This window comes from Oreochromis aureus, linkage group 8 (assembly GCF_013358895.1).
Source record: "Oreochromis aureus strain Israel breed Guangdong linkage group 8, ZZ_aureus, whole genome shotgun sequence".
NCBI lineage: Eukaryota > Metazoa > Chordata > Actinopteri > Cichliformes > Cichlidae > Oreochromis > Oreochromis aureus.
Window position 1 is genome coordinate 1,498,528 of NC_052949.1, and position 21,410 is coordinate 1,519,937.

The 21,410-nt window shown below is 44.6% G+C and overlaps 1 protein-coding gene across 1 annotated transcript; it reads right to left on the reverse strand.

Annotated features, from left to right (window-relative positions):
- Window positions 1-2: 2 nt before the first annotated feature.
- Window positions 3-16,358, reverse strand: rab40b (RAB40B, member RAS oncogene family). Its single transcript, XM_031733715.2, has 6 exons — window positions 15,811-16,358; window positions 4,877-4,937; window positions 3,092-3,152; window positions 2,308-2,385; window positions 1,817-2,039; window positions 3-1,253 (listed from the first exon to the last, which is right to left on the reverse strand). The coding sequence occupies exons 1-6, from the start codon at window positions 16,163-16,165 to the stop codon at window positions 961-963; spliced, it is 1,071 nt and encodes a 356-aa protein (XP_031589575.1). The 5' UTR covers window positions 16,166-16,358; the 3' UTR covers window positions 3-960.
- Between the last annotated feature and the right edge of the window lie 5,052 nt (window positions 16,359-21,410).

The following is a 21,410-nucleotide window of genomic DNA, read 5'->3' on the forward strand; positions in this document are numbered from 1 at the left end:
TAATGTCACAAAAAAAACCAAAAAACACGTGAGGCAGGAAGTGCACGCTGTGACGTGGACAAACTTTATTGAAACACTGACGTTTAACAGTCACCTCCTGAGCACGTGCTGTGGGGGTCAGCTTCATCATCATCATCATCATCATCCTCAGCTTCATATCAAACAGGTGTATTTACAACACGTACAAATATCGCACACAAAAACTTTGTGTGTCTGAAGAAAAACTGATGTGCAAAAGTACAGCTTCAAAGTGCTTCTATGTACAGGTGAGTCCAGGTGAGTCCAGGTGAGGAAACATATTTAACCTCAGCGCCGAAGTGGAAATGTGGCGCAGGAAGTGTCAAAGGTCATGGTTTCAGTTCATCTTACAAATATGAAGTCTGAAATCAGAGGCTCTGAAGAATTCCAAGAATAAAGTCCGAGTGTGGAAAACTTTCCCATCTGCAGATCAAATCACATCACGAAGAAAAGTCGGAACTAAAAACCACATTTGAACAATTCAAGAAGGAAATCTGAATTTTAAAAATATGACTGGAAGGTTTTTTTTTAAATTATAAAATCTGTAAATTAAAAAAAAAAAAACAACAACAAAAGTCTGTTTCAAAAATAAAAAAAAGATTAAAAAAATACCAAAGTAACAAAAACCAGAAGAAAGCAGGAAGAATAAATCAGCGTCTGCAGCTCTGATTGGCTGCTGAGAACGCGCGCTCAGTTTTCTGAGCATCGAGCAGCTTTACGTGACACTTTCAGACTTCGGGCTGACGTGCTCCGAGGGTTTTTCCTGACACTGTCGTTTTCCAACAATGTGATGTCACCTCACCTATGACTGGACGCCAGCAGCTCACAGGTGGCAACGCAAACGTCACCAAACAGGAAGTTTGAAGCGCGGTTCAGTTTCTGGTGAGGAATTCTTCACTTCGCCATCTTCAAATGCTCGAGCAGACGGTGCCTTCACTGTCGTTAGGAGATTTTACAGCTGTTTCTGCAGCTCTGAGCCGACGGGCTGAGGGGCGGGGCCCGGATCAGTTTGGGCTTTTTCAGCAGCGCCCCCCCAGTCCTCTTGGTGGCGGCGTACTGGGCGCTGGCGGTGACGGAGTAGGAGCGTCCGTGCATCATGCGAGCGTTGAGGCCGTTGGCCACAGAGAAGGACTTCAGGTGAGACTTCAGAGCCAGTGGGAGGGGCAACTTGTCGACCAGGTGGACCGGCGTGCAGGAAACGATGGAGCGACAGCAGAGGTCCTGCAGACTGAGCACTGACACACACAGAGAACCAATCAGATTACAGCGATCACAGAGGAGAACCAATCAAAACAGGGAATTATTATAAATTTATTGTTTTTCATGAAATAACACTTTATCAATAAAGTTATAAAATTTTAGGAAACAAATTGAAATATTGAATATGGAATCATGTATTTGTATAATAACATATTTTTGGATACATTTCCTAATATTTTAGGACTAAAGTCATAAAAATTTAGGAATAAAGTTGTAAAATATTCCAAGAACATTAATTTAGCAATAAATGAATAAGATTATGAAAAACACATTTCAGCAACAAAGTGAAAATATTGTATTAATAAAGTAACAGATTAGAAAAAAGTTGGAATATTTCAGGAATAAAAAGTGTTTTGTAGGAAAGAGTAAAAGCAGAACGATGTTGCAATGAGTGAAAAACAGGAGAAACGTATTTTTGTGAATGACGTCTGACTTTATCCTCAGTGAGGCGGAGCCTCCAGCAGGGGGCAGCGCAGAGCTGAACGTCCCGCTTTAAAGCTGCATCACAGACCTGCAGGGGGCGGAGCTAATGGCACACCTTTGCTGGGCCTCCACAGGCGCTCCATGCCGTGCCTCATCAGCACGATTCGGGCGAGCTCCGTGAACGACTCGGTGATGTTGAAGTTGCACAGCGGGCTGACCTCGAAGAAGGTGACGCCCAGTTTCTCGGCGTACATCTGCGCCTGCTCCGTGGTCACCTGACGCTTGTAGGCCAGGTGCAGACGGTTGCCAACGAGGATCTTAGGAACCCCTGGGGCATGCTGGGTAAACGTGGAACAGAAAGGAAAGGGAGATGTGGGTCTTTAAGCACACTCAGTGTTACAGGTGTGTCAGGTGGGAGGAAGGCAGCTTAAAGTAAAGGGAAACGTTTGAAGTATGGCGACCTAAAGGGGCGCTGCCTCAGCGAGCGTGGGCGCCGTTTTGACTCAGTCAGAGAGCTTATGACATCACCGGTCAGCTGTTAGATAACAGGAGAGCGATGGAGACAGAGCTGACTGCACACACAGCGACACACGATCGATGGCTCACCTCGTCGATCTCTTTGATCCACCTGTCGATGCCGTCAAACGACCAGCGGTTGGTGATGTCATACACCAGGATGACCCCCTGAAAACAAACTCACACTCTCATCAAGGTGTTTAAAGCCTCTACAGATAATCTCACCTTCATTACATCACCTGTTTAAATTAAAGCTTAAAGGCTGCATCGCTGGGGGGGCGTGGCCTATTTGACTGACAGGTGTGAGCGCCCTGCTCTCGGGCCAGCAGGCCGTTACCTGCTCGCTGTGACTGAAACTACAGATTCAAGATCAACTTTTAGCCTCGCCGTGGCAACAGTGACAATGTTTCCATGGTTACATCTCCTCTAATAGCCCTGATGAGCGACTACAACGAACAGCTTCATTCAGGGAAACAAACGGCGCGTTTCGGAGGTGTGGAATGAGTTTTCTCACACTTCCTGCCACCGCCTGCTGCCAGAGTCACATGGCTTCATGTCCAATCAGAGAGCAGCACTCACAGCTCGTCAGCATCAGCATCTTCAGCCTCAAAACCCCCAAAACGTGTCTAACACGGTGCTTCAGAGCACGTTTGAAACTAAAAACCAGTTTAAAACTAAAAAGGTTATTGAGAAAGTAAAATGAATTCATGTTGATCATTCTGATTAAATGATAGAACCGTTACTGCTTTACAGCAGCCGAGGGGTTTGTTTACATTCAGTAAAGGTCAAAGGTCATTAGGAGAATGGAGAACTCACCCCCAGGTTCAGTGAGCGCCCCCCTGTGTTTGTCTGCAGCAGTGCACTCGGTGCTCACCTGTGCTCCTCTGGAATAGGATCGGAATATGGTGCAGAACCGGCCCTGCCCCGACGTGTCCCTGAAACAACACAGACCAGGAGAGGTTAAAGGTCACCGTGGTGACGCTCACGCCTCCAAACAAACATTGCTCAGAGTCTAACTAATGACTGTGAAGCTGAAGGTCAGTCTGGGATGTGCTCTCCCGTTGTCCAGCCTTAATGGGAAAGAATCCTTTGAGAAAAAAACTCCCAGCTTTACTTTGGAGAGCCGTCTGACGGTGCCGACTTCAGCTGCCTGAACGTGAAAGCTTGTTCTAATTATGGAAAAAGGTCCAAACAGAGGAAGCCGAGCACAGAGTAGAGTCCAGTGGTGTGGACTTTGGTCTGGACCCTCTCAGACCGGTGGACAGTGTGCGTCCTGGTTTTAAGGGTTCTGTCATTTAGTTGTGGACAGATTAGGATTGAAGTGTTCAGAGCTGAGGCTCTGGAGGAAGTGTGCACAGACATGGTTGGCTGGGTTCTCCCCTCACTCTTATTGTGAAAGGTCAATGCTTCCTTCAGTTCAGGTTGCTGAGTCGTGGTTTCTTTCTCTTGTTGTGTTTGACTGGATTCAGAGACTCAGAGCTGCCCAGTGTCTCAAACTCCTGTTAAAAACCTGCTTTTATAAAGCACACAGTCGTATTTACTGCTGGTTTCAGCTGAGGCCATTTTAATTGTGCAGCTGCTTCACATTTTCCTACAAGATTTAGGAAATGAAAGGTGGCTCAAGACTTTTGCACAGCAGCGTCCTGACTGTGGTGATGAACATGTGCACAGACGCTTGTCTCCGCCTCTTCCTGCAAACGTAGCGCGCTCTGTGGGTTTGTTGTTGCTGTCCACAGTAAGAAACACGAGTGTGTCTGAAAACCACAGCAGGGTTTTGCTTGGCTCATGAGCACGCGGGCGGGGAAAAGATGGCCGCCAGTTATCAAAGTCAGAGCGGCAGATCCAGACAGGATCATCTCACACACACACACACACACACACACACACACACACACACACACACACAGCGTCTCGTCCGCTTAAACATCAAAGCTGCAGATCGAACATGTGACGGCGCCTCGGCTGAAACACGTTTCTAAAAACACGAGTGAGTTTGTGCAGAGCAGCAAACCGTCATCACAGAAACAAACTGAGTAGATTTACTCGAGTACAGCTCCGCTGATTTCATCCAATGACATCATTCTTTTATGCCAAAGTAAAAGCATCAGTGCTGCAGACCCTCTGACAAGACATCATCATCCTGGACTTCTGGACTGGTCCTTCAAAATAAAAGTCCTGGTCACTTCCAGGTTAGTTTGTGTGACGTGTCCAGCAGGACGGGTCACACATGTCTTGTGTGGTTAAGCTTTTAAGGTGTTCGGCCTCTGATGACGACATCCTGTCAGCTGCAGCATCAAAGGAGGTTTTTAATCCGACCTGCTGTCAGTGTCACATTCATCATCATAAGTTATTTTCTTTCCACTTTCATCCACCTCAGACCGCTCAGGCTGTGCTGTCAGCTGCATTCCTCTCAGCTTTTTTGGACATAAAACTGAAACTTCAAACTAAAACTGAAGGAATATTTTCACTGAGTGAAGCGAGCCTTTAACACCTGTCAGGCTGAAGCTGGATGAAGCTCAGCAGCTACCTGAAAAAGCTTTTTATGGAGTCAAACGGGCCTCACATGCCTCCTGTTTAGTTTGGTCATCCTCTGCTTTCTTTCTACACAGACTGATCACATGACATGAGGGCAGCCGTGTGAACGACGGCGTGTTCGTACCACAGCTGCAGCTTCACTCTTCTCCCGTCCAGGAGGATGGTGGTCGTCTTGTAGTCGATTCCTGAAAAACAGCAGAAGGAAAGATTCACATCAAACAGACGAGCAGCAGTTTTAGATCCAACGTCGTCGACACAGGCGGCACCGTCACGGTAAAGCTGTCAGGTGCTCACAGGAAGTACGGGGATTCTGGGGGATGATGCTGCCCTAAGCCCAGTAGTGCTGTGATAGAGTGCTGATGCTAGTGGGACGGCCTTCTGTGGTCCTTCATCAATGACCTAAGATCGTTCCAGTGTCACTTTGACACAGTTTATATGTGCTTAACTATTAATGACACAAACGACTGGTGTGATATGACTCCGCCTCTCTGACCCAACACTGACAACAGGATTAACTTTGACCATTTTTGCCTTTTTGTGGGGCAGCAGCTTCACCTTGCAGCCACATGTAGACCACAACTGTTTCCTCGCAGTGACAGCGACACGCACAAACATGTGGAGCGAGCTCAGGCAGCAGCTTCAGCAGAGGCTGACTGCACGGCGTCCACCAGCACTGAAACGAAACTGCTCTAAAACAAAATGAGCTTTACATTTCACGTGTACTTGTTAAGATTTGAATCTTAAGTCATTTATTTATTGAGTTACTAGTTTTGACTTTTTATTTCGACCCTCGGCTGGGTGCTGGACTACACTCCATCTCAGCATGTCACTTTAAACTGTAGTGTGCGTTTGTGATGATGCACAGGCTGCTGCTCTCTCTCTCACCTCCCCTTGAGGAAAAAAAAGCATAAAAGCAAAAACACACAATACTAAATTATGAAAACTGATTCCTGTGTCCATGCTGAATCCATCCATCCATTCGCTTCCGCTTCTCCTTTCCAGGGTCGCGGGGGGCGCTGGAGCCTATCCCAGCTGTCATGGGGCGAGAGGCGGGGTACACCCTGGACAGGTCGCCAGTCTGTCGCAGGGCCAACACACAAGGACAGACAACCATTCACGCTCACATTCGCTCACACATTCACACACCTAGTGGCAATTTGGTTTATCCAATTAACCTATCCCCACTAACTGCATGTCTTTGGACGGTGGGAGGAAGCCAGAGTACCCGGAGAGAACCCACGCAAACACGGGGAGAACATGCAAACTCCACACAGAAAGACCCCGGCCTAGATGGTGGAATTGAACTCAGGACCTTCTTGCAGTGCGGCAACAGTGCTAACCACCGTGCCACCGTGCTGAATCCCCGCATTGAATCCCAGCCAATCGTTGCACAGAAATGTCCAAAGATGAGTTAATAATTATAAGAATTCAACTGCTCAACCAACAGAAAGGCTCCCTGATAATTGACTATAAATTAATAATGTGCAAAGAACAAACAGTGAAAGCCAGCTCCTCGTATCAAACACGTATATGAAAATATCTGCGGGAGAATATCCTGAAAGAACAAGACGTGATGTAACGTAGGAGTTATTCTAGGAGACATAAGCCCAGCCGACACACACGCTGTGTGTCCGAGTTATTGCACGCACACACTCTGGCATGCATGATGCATGAAGGGAAAGTGGAGTTACATAAGAGGCTATAACAGAAAGGTCTGCTGACAGACGTCTGAACAGCAAAGCGGTGGAAAGGTAGCTGCTGCAGGGTAACAAGAGCTCCATGATTCAGTTTAAACACCAGCAGGCCTGAGTACACGAAACAAGATTCCTTTATTCAAATCTGCACAAATGTATTCATCTTTGTTCTTTCAGTGTGACACAAAAACACAGAGCTGCACAGTACAGGAGGCGTTACTGACACTTTTCATGTCTACAAGAGTGTGAGTCAACTACTTTCACAAAGTTCTGTGTTTTTATTGTATAAAAACTGAATTACACATTACAGTTAAAACAGCCTTGTAGTGCACAAAAATAATTCTTATCTTACGTTAGCTTCATGTTCTGCTCTCAGATATTAGCCATGCTAACACTACGATACGTTAGCTGACGTTAGTCGAGAAAATCATCTTTTTATGCTTCTTTAGTTTCATTTACTGCTCTCAGCCTATTTAAGGTTTACCTTAGCTAAACTAATGTCACATTAGCACGCTATCTGATAGCTTTGTGTCCCATTAACTAAGAATTGATAACTTAGCCACATTACTCCTAAACTCAAAAAGCTGTGGCTGGAAAAGAAAAAAGCGTTCAGAAGCGGAGACAGGGCCTGCTACAGAGAGACCAAGTGCAGGTTCACTAAAGAAGTGGACATTGCTAAACATCAGCACTCTGAGAAGATGCAGCAGCAGATCTCAGAGAATGACTCGGCCTCTGTGTGGAAAAGTTTTAGGAATATCACCAACTACAAGCCTAAAACCCCCCACTCCACTGATGACTTGCTCTTGGCAACACCCTTAACGACTTTTACTGCGGTTTTGACGAGCCATCAAGCAGCCTTCACACCTCCAACGGCCCCAACAATAGAGACACTTTGGACACTCATTCCCCCACCTCTCCCCCCACCATAGAGATTGAAAATGTGACGTCATTCAGGGGTAAAACTGCAAAGGATTCTGGGAACATGTGGCAAGCGGTACTAGCGCATGCAGGCTTTCACATGAAAACAGTCACACAGCGATAAAAAGAAACAAAAAAATGGCAAGAAGCTGTTGTATTATTAACTGCAATAGCCGGTCGCATGACAGCCACGGGAAGCCGACGGGTAAAGAGATTGTTTTTTATCGGATTACGTCGTGGAAGAGAAATTGTTCAAGCCATGTTTCCGAAGTAACAAAGAGCCGACGGATGGCCTGGATTGCAGCCATTTGAAGACCAAATATAACGTCCCAGAACACTCCAGCTCACATGTTAGTCTGCTCCAAGCATTTCCACAAAGGGACGTCTTCTGTTGTAGTTATTACGTAATTTATCATAACATCATAACAAATAAGTCTTATATTGATTTGAATTGAATTCGTTGCGCTATGCTGCTTTGTTCACTGTGGCTTTGCGGGCTAATGTTTGTTGTGTTTTGTAGGAAAACCAGCCTACAAAATGCTGGAATGCGATGCAGACTGGGCACCCTCTATCACCCTGGGTCATACTGAGTTTAAAGCTGCTACCACAGCCAGATTTGATCGGTTAAGAGAGAGAGCGAGATCAAAACAGCCACGAAACGTCCCGCATATATGTGCCCAAGGGTTGTATTGAAGCAATCAAGTGATGAGTAACTGTTTTCCAGTATGTTGTTTTGCATTGTTGTTTTTCACCGAAGCAGCTAATAAAGCATGATGGATTTTTACAATTTTGCCTCTTTCCTGTAAGATTCTATAATAGAATGAAACAATAATGCCAGTTATAAATAAAGAAAATAAACTGAATGAATTACGAAACACTCATTTTATTTCTATTAGATCTGAAAATGTGTAATACTACAACCTGAAACCACAAATAGATGCGTTTGCCTGTACAGGAGATAAAATGTAACAACAGCTGTGAAATGGATAAGATAAAATAAGATCAGATGACCTTTATTAGTCCCACACGTGGGAAATTTGTTTTGTCACAGCAGGAAGTGGACAGTGCAAAAGTTCTGAAGCAAAAATAAGAACACAATAAGAATAAATATCACCAAAGTAAACTGGACCTGGGCTTGTTGGAGGGATCTGAAGTTAATAAACATCATATGAGTGTATGCACTCACACATAGGACCATATAATAATAAATATGTGCATGATGAAAGTTGGGCAGCACGCTGACGTCCTTACTCCACTCTGTATGCTCGTACGGGTCTGACCCTTTCACTCCTTTGATTTTTTCCTCGTACTTTTTTTTTGCCTTTTCATCAAGTCTGTCTTTGTACGGACCTGCTGTGTTCTCCCTCGTTTTGTACATAACTGTTTTTGGGGCAAATAAAAAGCAAGAAGCTATTGGAACCGGAGAATGAACGTTTTGCGGTGCTGCAAATGCTTGAGTTTGATGCATTGCTTTGATTGTTTTGCCATGAGTACCCGGCATGCAATGCGTGAAAGTCACATGGTCTGTCAATCTCTATAGAGCCATCACCACCATCAAACACTTCACCTGCAACACCCCCCTCCTCACCCCACACCAAGGAGGATTTCACACCACCTTCTCCCACCACAACTCTTCATATTCATGAAGCAGATGTGAGGAAGCAGTTTAAGAGTCTGAATGCTCGGAAAGCTCCTGGCCCAGACGGTGTGTCTCCTGCCACCCTCAGACACTGTGCAAACCAGCTGGCCCCAGTGTTTTCTGGCATTTTCAACTCCTCACTGCAGGCATGTCATGTGCCTGCCTGCTTCAAATCCTCTACCATAATCCCTGTCCCCAAGAAACCAAGGATCACTGGACTAAATGACTACAGACCTGTGGCTCTGACATCTGTGGTCATGAAGTCATTTGAGCACCTGGTTCTCTCCTACCTCAAGACCCTCACGGCCCCCCTCCTGGACCCCCTGCAGTTTGCATACAGAGCCAACAGGTCTGTAGATGATGCTATCAACATGGCTCTACACTTCATCCTGTAGCATCTGGACTCCCCAGGAACCTACGCCAGGATCCTGTTTGTGGACTTCAGCTCTGCCTTTAACACCATCCTTCCAGACCATCTCCAAGGCAAGCTTTCCCAGATGAATGTGCCTGATCCCATCTGCTGGTGGATCACTGACTTCCTGACGGACAGGAAGCAGCATGTGAGGCTGGGAAAGAATGTCTCGGACTCCCGGACCATCAGCACCGGCTCCCCTCAGGGCTGTGTTCTTTCTCCTCTGCTCTTCTCCCTGTACACCAACTGCTCAAGACTGGCTCAAGAGTTGGGAGTTCGCCTCGTAATCGGAAGGTTGCCGGTTCGAGCCCCGGCTTGGACTGTCTTGGTCGTTGTGTCCTTGGGCAAGACACTTTACCCGTTGCCTACTGGTGGTGGTCAGAGGGCCCGGTGGCGCCAGTGTCCGGCAGCCTCGCCTCTGTCAGTGCGCCCCAGGGTGGCTGTGGCTACAACGTAGCTTGCCATCACCAGTGTGTGAAAGTGTGGATGACTGAATGTGTAAAGCGCTTTGGGGTCCTTAGGGACTAGTAAAGCGCTATACAAATACAGGCCATTTACCATTTACCATTATTGGACTCATCTCGGACGGGGATGAGTCTGCCTACAGGAGGGAGGGTGAACGTCTGGTGTCCTGGTGCAGCCACAACAACCTGGTGCTGAATGCCCAGAAGACAGTGGAGATTATTGTGGACTTCAGGAAGCACACAGCCCTACTCCCCCCCATCATCCTGACTGACACCCTCATCACCACTTCCTGGGTACCACCATCACCCAGGACCTGAAGTGGGAGCCCACCATCACCTCCGTCATAAAGAAAGCCCAGCAGAGGATATACTTCCTGAGGCAGCTGAAGAAATTCAACCTGCCAACACAGACGATGATGCAATTCTACACTGCAATCATCGAGTCCATCCTCACCTCCTCCATCACCGTGTGGTACGCTGGAGCCACCATCAGGGACAAACAGAGACTGCAGCGTGTTGTGCGCTCTGCTGAGAAGTTGATTGACTCCCATCTCTGCAGGACCTGTACACCTCCAGGACACTGGGGCGTGCAGCTCGGATCACAGCTGACCCTTCTCACCCTGGACACAGTCTGTTTGACCTGCTCCCCTCAGGCAGGAGGCTCCGGTCCATTCGCACCAGAACCTCTCGCCATAAGAACAGTTTCTTCCCCTCTGCTGTTGGACTCATGAACAATAACCACATGACTGTTCCCACCACTAACACGTGACCCTACACTGTGTTCTCTGCATCTGTTCCATTTTTGCACTGATCATGTATATATCTATCTACTTAGCACTTTTAATTCTTATTTTTATGTTTATTTAAGCGTTGTCTGACAGTATGTTTGCACTAAGTACTGCAGCAATTTCCTAATGTTGTAAACCTGCTCAACATTTGGCAATAAAACCCTTTCAGATTCTGATTAGCGTTGTGTTAGCTTCACAGCCTGATGTTAGAGTGGCCCTTCTATGTTATAATTGAGTCTGAATAATAAAACAGGCAGTATTATGGTACCAACACCCCTCTTTAAGTTTTATTGTAACATCTGGGCGAGCAGCCACATGGATCATTTTATCAGAGTGTTAGTAACTCTGTTTGGGAACCGAGGGGAGATTTGGACTCACAAATGGTTAATGATGTCAGAGGTTCTGTCGTGCTGCTGCGTTTTGTTTCAAACTGAAATGTGACCACTTACATCTTTGTGTGTCCTCTGTGAAGAAGTCCACACAATCAGTTCAAACCCAAACAAACACATCACCTCTAACAGTATTTTTCATGTATAGTGAAGGTCAGCCTATCTGTAAGAGCCGGTTCACACCAGAGGAATGAGTCAGCCTCTCCTGGCAGCACCAGCAGCATCATCATTATACCCCCACCGAGCAGCTCGCAGCAGCGCCACAACCACACAAACACTCTCACACTGCACATTTGGAGAAGATGGGAGAGCGGAGTGTTTTTGTGGAGTTACACAACACTCAGAAGGATGTTATAAAAGAGCCGATCGTGGCGTTGAGACCGTAAACAATCGCTTGGCCCGTCTTCGCGTGTCTCATTTGTGAGTAATTATCAACAGCTCATAAAAGCACAGAGAATAAACTAGCAGGCTGTTTGTGTTCATTTTTCCGAGCTCGCGTCGGTACTAATCAAGGCTTCCCCATGTGGTTTGGCTCAGCTTTGCACTGCAGCCAGCTCTTCTCTGGACTCGGCGGGAGAGCAAAGCCCCCTCCTGGACCTGAGAGCCAGAAATCGTCCCACAGTTTCACCACAGCTATGTCTGTGTGCCGTCATGCCTCCTGTTGGAGGAGATGACCCAGAAACAGCAGAAACCAGCGGTTTTCCATCAGCTTGAAACCGTCCTCGCACTAAGGAAATCCCAGAAACAGCTCGACTCGAGGCCTCTGCTGATGTCGCTGCTACTGATTAATCCACCAACGGTCGTCACGTCTGTGAGACCAAAGACAAAAAACTACCAGACAAAAACTGATTTCTGTTCATCAGCAGTGTCACAGCTGAGGTTTATCAAACATTCAACTCAACATGTCCAACGTAGTTCCTCCAGAAAACCACAGATCTCTAGTTTTCCTGTTACTGTATCAATGAACACTTTACCCCACAGTTTCCACAGTTTCTCAGAACCCAGGATGTGTGTTGAAAACCAATTTACTGCATGAAAGGACAAGGGCCCAACAGTATGGTGCAAACTGCGCCCAGTACAGAAACAGCTGCATTATAGTGCTAACATCTGCACAGGTAGCATGCTAACACTTACAGTGGCTTGCAAAAGTATTCGGCCCCCTTGAACTTTCCCACATTTTGTCACATTACAGCCACAAACATGAATCAATTTTATTGGAATTCCAGGTGAAAGACCAATACAAAGTGGTGTACACGTGAGAAGTGGAACAAAAATCATACATGATTCCAAACATTTTTTACAAATAAATAACTGCAAAGTGGGGTGTGTGTAATTATTCAGCCCCCTGAGTCAATACTTTGTAGAACCACCTTTTGCTGCAGTTACAGCTGCCAGTCTTTTAGGGTCTGTCTCTACCAGCTTTGCACATCTACAGACTGAAATCTTTGCCCATTCTTCTTTGCAAAACAGCTCCAGCTCAGTCAGATTAGATGGACAGCGTTTGTGAACAGCAGTTTTCAGATCTTGCCACAGATTCTGGATTGGATTTAGATCTGGACTTTGACTGGGCCATTCTAACACATGGATATGTTTTGTTTTAAACCATTCCATTGTTGCCCTGGCTTTATGTTTAGGGTCGTTGTCCTGCTGGAAGGTGAACCTCCGCCCCAGTCTCAAGTCTTTTGCAGACTCCAAGAGGTTTTCTTCCAAGATTGCCCTGTATTTGGCTCCATCCATCTTCCCATCAACTCTGACCAGCTTCCCTGTCCCTGCTGAAGAGAAGCACCCCAGAGCATGATGCTGCCACCACCATATGTGACAGTGGGGATGGTGTGTTCAGAGTGATGTGCAGTGTTAGTTTTCCGCCACACATAGTGTTTTGCATTTTGGTCTCATCTGACCAGAGCACCTTCTTCCACATGTTTGCTGTGTCCCCACATGGCTTGTGGCAAACTGCAAACGGGACTTCTTATGGTTTCCTGTTAACAATGGCTTTCTTCTTGCCACTCTTCCATAAAGGCCAACTTTGTGCAGTGCACGACTAATAGTTGTCCTATGGACAGATTCCCCCACCTGAGCTGTAGATCTCTGCAGCTCGTCCAGAGTCACCATGGGCCTCTTGGCTGCATTTCTGATCAGCGCTCTCCTTGTTCGGCCTGTGAGCTTAGGTGGACAGCCTTGTCTTGGTAGGTTTACAGTTGTGCCATACTCCTTCCATTTCTGAATGATGGCTTGAACAGTGCTCCGTGGGATGTTCAAGGCTTGGGAAATCCTTTTGTAGCTTTAAATTTCTCAATAGCTTTATCCCTGACCTGTCTGGTGTGTTCTTTGGACTTCATGGTGTTGCTGCTCCCAATATTCTCTTAGACAACCTCTGAGGCCGTCACAGAGCAGCTGTATTTGTACTGACATTAGATTACACACAGATGCACTCTATTTAGTCATTAGCACTCATCAGGCAATGTCTATGGGCAACTGACTGCACTCAGACCAAAGGGGGCTGAATAATTACACACACCCCACTTTGCAGTTATTTATTTGTAAAAAATGTTTGAAATCATGTATGATTTTCGTTCCACTTCTCACGTGTACACCACTTTGTATTGGTCTTTCACCTGGAATTCCAATAAAATTGATTCATGTTTGTGGCTGTAATGTGACAAAATGTGGAAAAGTTCAAGGGGGCCGAATACTTTTGCAGCCACTGTAGCTAGCCAAGAACCCAGACTGATAGTAAAGCTGGGTGTACGCAGACCCCGGCCCAGCAGGCAGAGCCTGAACATCAACAGGTAACAAACTGATGAGCAGTCAGCCTGCAGCCTGTTCCTACCTGTTCAGAATCACCATGGTGACCACTCCAAAGTGTCTTTGTGCTGGTTTCCATCTTTGCCTTTTGTTCATACCTGAACAATAAAAGAAAGACCGTACCTGTGTCCTCATTGGGACTGTGTTTCAGGACAATTTATGGAGTAATGAGAAAGCAATGGAACAAAAAACTTTCTTCAGCATAATTAAGTAACGCAGTGCATCACTTTTAAGCAAAGTAATGAGTAATGTGTAATAGATTACTTTTTTGAGTAACGATTTTGCTCCATATTGTAATTCTTTGCTTGACTCACAGTTCAGAATAATCCTTCATCTCATACTGAGACAGCGGGCTGCCCCTCATAACAGAAGGTTTAAATAGCAAGTGGGCGGGGCTTCTGTGCCTGAGATTGACCGTATAAGGATATATCCTCCCTATGACATCATACAAAGCCAACGCCATAAAAAACAGGTATAAACTGAGTGTTTAGAGCTGAGCTTTGGTCTCACAGTGATTAATGAACATAGGCTGAGCTGATTATTATCACTGGGACAGCAGATACATGTCATTTCACTGTTAGGAGACACAAATATTACTGACGGTGTATCTGTGTAGAATATTTTAAAAACAGGATAATTGGATCAAACTTACTACAGAGTTTTTATACATTTTCTATTTTTTGAATTTACTTCTTTCACTTCAGAATTAGACACGAGAGTGCAGCCTTCCTTCGTCCAGGATGATTCAGAGACCACGTGGGTGTTTTTCTGCATCCACAAAGCATGGCGCTGGCCTGTCATCTGTGACCTTTGACCTCCTCACTGCAGGCTGTGGCTGGTGATGTCAGCAGGCCTTTTTATGTGCGGGGGAGATTTTTTGGCGTGTGAGGACTCACTCATCTCCTGAGCCAGCAGACTGTTCTCTGCTGGTAAATCGTTTTCTGTCCAAGTATAAAACATGAAAACATGAGTCTGCTGTAAACAGGTGAGTAACATCACCTGCTGCTGCTGCACGTCACGTCTGACCACGGTGGATCTCAGATCATCTATGAAACTGTCCTAAAAGCTCAGTTTGGACTTTTCTGCAGAGAGATGACAGCTGTGTGCAGGACGTTACATATTTAAATATGAAATCTGTTTTTATGACAGCAGGTTGAGCGTGTGGTCATGTGACTCGTGAGCACAGCGTGTTACATCGTCTGTCAGCGCGTGAAGCTGGAGAGCTTCAGCTCGTCCTGTCGCCCTCCTGCAGGCCGAGCGTGAGTCATGAGCAGCTGCCTGCCAGCGTTTACTAACACACACACACACACACACACACACACACACACACACGCACAGACCATGGCAACACGGCTTCAGTATTACAAACTAAAACGGTGTGTGGAGCTTCTAATGCTTCCCAGAACAAAGCAATACTTCACTGCAGTTCCTCTGACGTCCACAGGGGGCAGGCTCTGAAACCAGCCAATCACTACTGCTGAGTGACATCACAGTGATTATGTCCAGTTTTTATACGCAGTGGATCCAAACCATCAGTTGGTTGGATGGTTTCTGCTCACCAGAGAACAATGCATATCTTAACAACTATGGCTCTTATTTTGAAAGAGTAAAACTTGTGAACCAGTTAAAATGCTTTCAATAATAAAATACACTCAGCTGTTTATTAAAGTAAATTAGACACATTTATTTAGTTTTAAGAATAAACTTGTGAACTTATTTCACAAAAACTGCTTTTTCTTGTAAACTTTAATCAATAACTTTCATTTTTCACCTCAGAATAAAATCTTTTCACGAAGCTTTGACGTCAGAGAGGCTGCTGTGGGGAACTGGAGCTCTGATGGAGGCGCTTAAAGTTTGAGTGAACATGAAGTCAGACTCCTGATGGAGGACTCGGTGCCAGCAGCCTCCACAGATATCACCAGACAGGTGAACCCACTCCCCCGACTCACCCATGTTGTAGCCGTACGGGGACTCGGTGGCTCCGTCCTGCAGGCTGGCCAGGATCTCGCCCTTCCCCACGTCGCTGTCGCCCACCAGCAGGAACTTGAGCAGAAAGTCGTAGGCGCGCGTCGGGCTGCTTCTGTGGCTCATGCTCGCGGCGGGTGACGGCTGTGGTGTCCCATCCTGAGATGAGAGCAGGCTTCCTCCTCTCCTCCCCCCCAGGACCCCGCACTCAGACTGGAGCGTGTTCAGGAGCTGCTCGGAGCGCGTCCAGCTGTGCCATCGGCGCGCTTTTACGCACAACGGTAAAAATCCTCTGCAGGTTGAAGTCCAGGTCTGCTCCCGGACTGAGGAGCAACTCATGGATATCTGGCCTTCCCCTTCCCTGCTCCAGCTGAGGATGTGAGGGAGGGTGTTTATCTCGGTTTGATTGGGCAATCGTCCGAGTTGCTAGGGCAACCTTGAGTCAGGATTGGACGTTGGAGACGTCCATCAGCGAGTGGGCCAAGCTGTGCGATTGGCTCACTAAGTGACGTCAAGCTGAACAGAAATAGAAAAGGCAACTATTTCCTGTTTGGATTGAGAAAATAAAAGCATGACAGCGGCTGGGCGGAAGAGATGCTTTACATAGGAACAGTCTAGAGATGAGCCTTCTGACAGACAGCACTCTGGGTTTGATGAGGCCGATGTTCAGATCAACAAGTGCAGCACTCGGAGCAGACTGAGGTTACATTTACAGGAGATATTTTATGATGTCCTTCTGCGTCTCTCTGAGTTTTGTGAAGCAGTGACTGTTGGAAATGTCTTAATGCAGTCAAAGGAAGAAGTTTTCCTCCATCAGCTCATACTCGAGTTACCAATCACTGACTGAAAATGTGACAATTTTATTTATACAGCACCAACTCATAACAGCAGTCACCTCAACAACATTGTTTTGGCTGTTTTGGCCCTGCCCAACCTGACAAAGATGAATGACATATTTGGTTGCAGTAAACCCACAAACTCTGTGGCAGGGTGGGTCCTTCCCCGGGAGCAGGGAGTGGGGGAGTTATCTTTTTTGTGTTGTGCTCTGGTTTCCCCGAGGCCGAGGCACAATAACAGTAGGGTGACCATATTTTGATTTCCAAAAAAGAGGACACTTAGCTCAGTCATGAAGAACTTGTTTAAAGAAACATATTTAACATATTTAAACGATGCCTTCTCTGTGCGGTTAATGAATTGTGAAATAAAATATGTCATGTAGGCTTTTACAAGTCAACAAGTACAAAAAACAAAACAAAACGTAAAAACCTCTGGAATTAAATAATGGTACAGAAATAATGCCTCATCTGCATAAGAAAAATTACCAGTACTGGGTCGGTATGAGGGCTGGACTGGGACAAAAAAATCGGCCCATGCATTTTGACTAGAGATCGGCCCACCAGGTATTATAGGAAAAGCCATAAAGCCTTTGAATGAAAATGAACCCTGTTGTGACAGTGATGTACAGTCTTGTTGGTAAATGTATGATTTCTATACATTTTACATCAGATAAAAACTTTGGTTGTAAGATTCAGATAATTATTTATTAAAAGCTAAACATTTTAAATGAGAATAAGAAAGAAAAGTATGTCTTTGTGTCCACTGAGAACCTTCACAGACGTCTTTGTCCCCCCCTTTCCCTGTTAATGCCCTACCTGGCCCCCCTGGCAAAACTTTGCTAGATCCGCCCCTGCACAGTTACCAGCTGTCAGCTACGTAGAAAAGGATCCTGGTGTTATTGGTCTCTCAGAAACAGCTCATAACTTCCCTTCAACTCATTCATGTCACCTAAAAGGTAAACCTGTTTCTCCATCACCTGTTCAGCTCTGATGATTCAGTAAGGACATCTCCTGGTTTCATCTGCATGTTTCTGTCATCCAGAGAAGGACAGATTTTGTTTTGAAGTTGTTTTGCTTTGCATGTTTTGCTGTGTTTCAATGTGGAGTGTTTTTATTTATTTTTTGTATTGCATGTTTTGGTTATATCTGTTAACTTGTCCTGGAGAGACTCCGCCCTTTCCTGTTTACTAATTTGACACACCTGAGAGGTGACAGCCGGTGGTGATTTAGAGAGAGTGCTCGGAGACGCAGGAGGACGGCGTTGGTGGAGGTTGGTGTGCAGTACGTGGCGAGGGCATACGACGGGCAGCGAGCGTAGAGGCAGAGGGAGCTGTGCTGCTGCGGGAATAGCTGGAGGCCAGAGGACGCTATGGTGGGGGATTAGTTGGCAGTGGGACAGCCCCCTACCTCCCACGGCGAGACCATAGTGCTGGCGTGCTACAGAAAAGCGGCGGGCAGAGTTAGGAGCTCTGCCCATCCGGGATAAGTCTCGCGACTTATTGTACTGCAATAAACCGAGCCACTGGAAAGAACAGTGACTGTCACTGCCCCTCTCTTTCCAGCACCTATGAGCGGAGAGACTGCCAGGACGGGTGAGGACCCCGCCAGGTTTTCCTTGCCCCGCTCCGATTGGCTGGATTTTGACTTTTAGTGACTTTTACGCCGTGGCGGACGCCGCTGGACCTTTAATGTTTATGTTTTATTGATTTTTATTGTGTGTTCTCCGTGGCCAGTGTTGTTTTAATTGCTTTTAAATTTTTAACTGTTTTTGTATAATAAATTATATTTTAGTGATACAGTTTTTATATCGTTCTATTCCCTTGGCTGCACCACTGCTCCGTCCGTTTTTTAGAATAACACCTGTTATCCACCATTACGTTTCCCTCTCACCACATATCCAAACCGATATCATATCACTATCAGTAACATCACAGCACCCACCCAGCTGTGTAGAAACTCCGTCATGCTAGCTAGTACGCAGTAGAGTTATTGTAACTGACTGTAAAAAGTCAGCACAACGAAAATAAACTCCACCTAAACTTGGTTTATATCTGACCCAGATAGACTGCAGGTCATAACTTCTTACCTGAAGTTCAGTTCACCTGACACCAATGTTCCCTCTAAGCTGCGCACGTGCGCAATTGCGCACTGTTGGCACGGTCTCTGCACAGAGAAAATCTGTGTTGCGCACACCAGAAAAAAAATCTAACCTGAATTGAAACTAGAAAAATTTGCATTTCCTGCGAAAATGCTGTGTGGATGCCTTAATGCTGAAGCTGTCTGCTGAAAAGCTGAAAAAGATGAAAAGTTGCAAAAAGTTGTATGGTGGTGAAAAAAATTTTTTCACCCTAAGCAGGATTCAAACCTGGACCTCCTGGTCTCAAGGTGGCTACTCATCTCACTGAGCCAAACTCATTCTCACAAAGAAGAGGTGGACAGACTGACCATTCTGCTGAAATGAGCAGAAGCTGCTGAGAATTGTGCAGAAGAGGTGAATAAGCAGAATTTGGGCTGAAAAGAAGTGAAAATTCTGCTGAAAAGAGTTCTGCAGAACTCTTTTCAGAATTCTGCTGAAAAGAGGTTTTTGCTGAAAACAGCAGAAAAAGCTGGGATTTGTGCTGAAAAGTGGTGAAAAAACTGAAATATTTTACTGAAAAGGGGTGAAAAAGCTGAAATTGAGTTAAAGAAGTTTAACTGTTAACTGAAAGAAATGTTGCCATAAGAGGGATTTGAACACAGGCCTCCCAGTCTGAGAACGGATGCTCATCTCACTGAGCTAAAACACAGGTCATCCCGGCAAGGAAAATCAGTGACGCCACTGATGATATGGCAGAAATGGGCAAAAATATTGCAAAAAAATTCAATATCTCAAAAAGTATAGAAGTTATGAGCACCAAAAGTCACCAAAAGTCATAGCAGGCATATGTTTCAGTACAAATACGCTGATTTGTACTGAAACATAGTACTGATTTGTACTGATTTAAATACTATGTTTCTTCATAAATTCTATCTTTTGGCAAAAATTTTTGATAAAGGTACTATTTCTGCTTTTAGCAGAAATACTGTAATTTGGCATAAATACTATGATTTGGGATAAATACTGTGATTTGGCACATATACTATATTCAGCAGATATATTATAACATAACAGAAATTCTCGACTTACTAGTAATAGTATAACATAACAGAAATATTAATTGGGCACAAATACTATAATTTGGCACAAATACCATGTTTTGGGAAAATCCCATGATTTGGAACAAATACTATGATATAGCAGAAATACTATGATTGGGTAAAAATACTATGATTGGGCAGAAATACTATGATTGGGTACAAATACTATGATTGGGCAGAAATACTATGTTTCAGTACAAATGACAGGAATACTATGATTTAGCAGAAATACTGTGTTTTCACATAAGTACTATTTTTTGGGTACTATTTCTGCCTTTTGGCAAAAATACTGTAATTTGGCATAAATACTATGATTTGGGGTAAATACTATGATTTGTCAGATATACTATATTCAGCATATATACTATAACATAACAGACATTCCTCCACTTAGTTTTAATACTTTAACATAACAGAAAAGTTATGATTTGGCCCCAAAACCCCACTAAAACCATGATTTGGCACAAATGCCATGATTTACTATATTCAAAAAATAGAAATACTATGATTTAGCAGAATTACTAAGATGTAGTAGAAATACTATTGATTTAAAAAGAACAGAAGAAATACTGTTATGCTATAACATAACAGAAATATTGATTGGGTAATACTTTAACATAGGAGAAATATTGATACACATATACTATATTCAGCACATATACTTTAACAAATGATTTAAAAGAAATACTATGACTCCATACAAATACAATGGTTTGGCACAAATACTATGATTTGCTATAAATACTATGATTTGGCACAAATACTATATTCAGCAGATATACTATAAAAGAACAGAACGTCTACGACTTAGTAGTTATGCTATAACATAACAGAAATATTAATTGGGCACAAATACTATAATTTGAAACAAATACCATGTTTTGTCACAAATACAATGATATGGCAGCAATACTATGATTGGGTACAAATACTATGATTTGGCAGAAAAACTGCGTTTTAGCACAACTACTGGGATTTGATTGAAATACTATGATTTAGAAGAAATACTATGACCTCGTACAAATACGATGCTTTGGTACAAATACTGTTTTGGTTTGAATACTATGATTTGCAACAAATACTATGATTTGGCACAAGTAATGTGATTTAGTACAAATACAAATAGGTGAGAAAAAAATTCTTGAATTGTGAGCATCAGGACTGTCTGAAGATATATTGGCACAAGCCTCATGTCTCAACTCTGTTTTGTTAAGGAGATATGAAACGATTTGAAAATGCCTCTCATTAGAGAATTCAGAGTTTGAAATCAGCGGTGATTTTTGAACAAGCTCTCCATTGACTTTCTATGGAGAGTTTTGAGACTCTGTTTTTTGTGTTGGTCTGAGGAGATTTGCCAAAATTCTATAAATCCCACAACAATGATAGTGACATTTTCTGAAAGCCTGCAAAAATACCTACATTTTGATGTATAATTTGCGGGAGTTGAGTGGAAATTGAGCGAGTAGCAAGAAGTTGTTTAGACATGAAGAGAAAATTCAGAAAGGACGAGTGCACACTCTGAGTTAATTGCATAGCAACCATAGCAACGCATGTATTTTCTGAAAAATCAC

Coding starts and splice junctions, on each gene's coding strand:
- rab40b (XM_031733715.2), bottom strand. CDS start 16,165: ATGAGTTGCTCCTCAGTCCGGGAGCAGACCTGGACTTCAACCTGCAGA. Junction 3,153..4,876: donor AGAGTGAAGCTGCAGCTGTG/GTACGAACACGC, acceptor GTGTTGTTTCAG/GGACACGTCGGGGCAGGGCC. Junction 1,254..1,816: donor CCTGTGGAGGCCCAGCAAAG/GTGTGCCATTAG, acceptor TGTGTGTGTCAG/TGCTCAGTCTGCAGGACCTC.